General features: G+C 45.0%; 1 protein-coding gene across 1 annotated transcript; it reads left to right on the forward strand.

Moving 5' to 3' along the window:
- The first annotated feature begins 815 nt into the window (after positions 1-815).
- Positions 816-2,066, forward strand: LOC148548570 (uncharacterized). Its single transcript, XM_088496502.1, has 2 exons — positions 816-933; positions 1,027-2,066. Exons 1-2 carry the CDS (start codon positions 816-818, stop codon positions 2,064-2,066), a joined length of 1,158 nt encoding a protein of 385 aa, XP_088352628.1.
- The last annotated feature ends 425 nt before the right edge of the window (positions 2,067-2,491 follow it).

Genomic DNA, 2,491 nt, shown 5'->3' on the forward strand with positions numbered 1-2,491 from the left:
TCCAGGACTTTGGTTTGAGTCTTGGGGTTTTCCTTTTCTGTTTGTTCTTCTGTATCATGTTAGTCGAGTTATTTTGCCCCTCGTCCGAGATATTTTTTAGTAATCCAATCTTCTTTTCTTATTGTAGGATTAGTTGGCCTCATGTCTTCTCGCAATAACATTGTAGAGATGTCTTCTAAAGTTCCCGAGGGGATGTCTGATTGGCTGGATTCCCTTGTCTTAATGTGTGTCTCTGTGGTGGACGCTGATTTTTGTGTAGAGCTGAGGAAACATCATAGGATTTGTGGTAGCAGTGCCCGGGAGAGGGATTATGAGCTTGTAGCGCCCGACTTTGACGAGAGGGATTGTTTTCCTACTTCGTTCGGGGGGAGCGTCCTTTCTTCTATGCCTATGAATATTTCTTCAGCTAGTTGGACATTACTTTTCCATTTACTGCTTTTGAGACTGACTTGTTGTGGTCGTGTAACATTGCCCCATCCCAGCTTCATCCGAATTCTTGGGGTTTTATCAAGATCTTTCAGCTGCTTTGCCAAGAGTTAGGCGTAACAACTTCTCAAACTCTTTTCCTTTATCTTTTTGTTTCTGCCAAGCCTGGTGCCTCTTCCAAAAAGAAAGCTTCCTGGGTTTCTTTTAGGTCTGCCCAGGGTCATAAAGTTTTTGCCATGTACGATGAGTCTTTTAAGGACTTTAAGAATTATTTCTTTAGAGTCCGTGCTGTTGAGGGGGTCCGCCCCTTTTTTCTTGATGAGAATGATGAGCCTGCTTTCCCTCTAGAGTGGCAGAAGGATGTGAGAGTGTCTCGTTATAAATGGGAGATGCTTGACGAGGTTGAACGGACTTTTGTTATTGTTCTTGAAGATTTATGGGGGGAACCACCCCATCTTGATACAAAAAGGTTTTTGAATGACCCGTCCCTGGTTCGAACTGTTTTGGGTACTGTCTGACTTGTTTCTGTACTTGTTTCTTAGTTTTGCTTCCTCTTTTTGTGATTGTAACCCATTACTGTGGTTGATTCTATTTTTTCAGAGATGTCAAAAAATAATGATTCCATGAAGGCCTTTAAAAAGGCAAGGAAGGCTGCTGCTGCTCAAAATATCTCGGCCAAGGCGACGGGAGAGGGATCTTCTCAAGTTCAGGTGAAGTCGCCCATGCTGAGTTCTCCTGGGCCAAGGAAGGTGACTCCCACTCCTCGGGTTCGCCTAGCCGACCCTCCACAGTCTTCCGCTGCTATTTCTGGTGCTCCTCCCAACAAGAAACAAAAAACAATTGAGCCTTTCAACCTTGATGCCCCTGATTTTGACGCAGTCGAGTTCGTAGATCAGCAGATCGGTCCATACGGTGTCCTCCCTATGGATGATGTATCACTCCTTCGTCATTTGGATTTTATAACTCGGAGTAGTATAAAAATGGCACATATGGGAGCTGCCCTGTACCGAACTGCTCAAAATCTTCCTCTCCATGCCACCAAAGCTTTTATGGAGGAGGCAAAACAGGAGTTCGATCGGATGAAGGGCTTGAAGGAGGAGCTTGAGGTGAAGGTGGCCAAACTGGAGAAGGATCTGAAGAATGAGAAGGCGAGTTCCCTTGTTCTGGTGGCTTCTGTGCGGTTGGCCGAGGACACGGCATTGAGGCATAAAGACAGCTACGTCACATCCTATCGAGAGGGAATGCGTTTGAAGGAGGAGTTGGAGAACACCCGAGCTGATTACTCCGAGCTCCAGGGTCATCTTGTTGGCAGTGTGAATGCTGCTTACGAGAACCTGAAGGAGCAGGTTCGAATTATTGCTCCCGAGGCCGACCTTACTCTTTTTAGCCTGGACAATGTTGTGAGGGATGGTAAGATTGTCCCTGATGACCAGGATGATGACGATGTCGAACCTCCCCCTGTGCCTTCTGCCAAAGTGTCAACTTCTACAGTTCCTCTGGTTGAGGTCGGTCATTCCGTTTCTGATCCGGACTGTCAGATTTTGAACCGGGATGATGGTACCGTGGACACTGTGCCTATTCATTCTCGCCCTCCTTCTCCCCGTACTGATGCTGCTGAGAAGGCTCCCGATCTTAGCTGATTTTTCTTGGATGTTTGTGTAGATAGCCCGACTTGTGGGCTTTTAAACTCTTTATTTTGTAGTTTGAATATTTTGCTGACTGTTGATACTCCTTTTGGTTGCTTGTTTAGCAACTTTTTATTTTGAAAAAATAACAAGTAGCTTTCAAGCTTTTGGGCCTGATCCTGAAGCTTGTTATAATATTGTATTTTATATCATGCTTGTTTGCACTTGTCTTGGCACCTTTCTGGGTTTTGAGAATGCTGGAGCCTTGCTGTTCGGCCTCTTTGGATTGCTTTGTACTTATTGCTTGTAGCTTGGATCCTTTGAGGTCGTGGATGTGTGGATCCAACTTGTATTTCGGTTTTCTCGCTCTTACTTGTATTTATTTCTAGCAATCCATAACCGATTTCCTTACGTTGGTCCTCTTTCCAGTTATTTTTGTA

The sequence above is a fragment of the Arachis ipaensis genome, chromosome B8 (assembly GCF_059453495.1).
Source record: "Arachis ipaensis isolate K30076 ecotype BB chromosome B8, ASM5945349v1, whole genome shotgun sequence".
Classification (NCBI taxonomy): domain Eukaryota; kingdom Viridiplantae; phylum Streptophyta; class Magnoliopsida; order Fabales; family Fabaceae; genus Arachis; species Arachis ipaensis.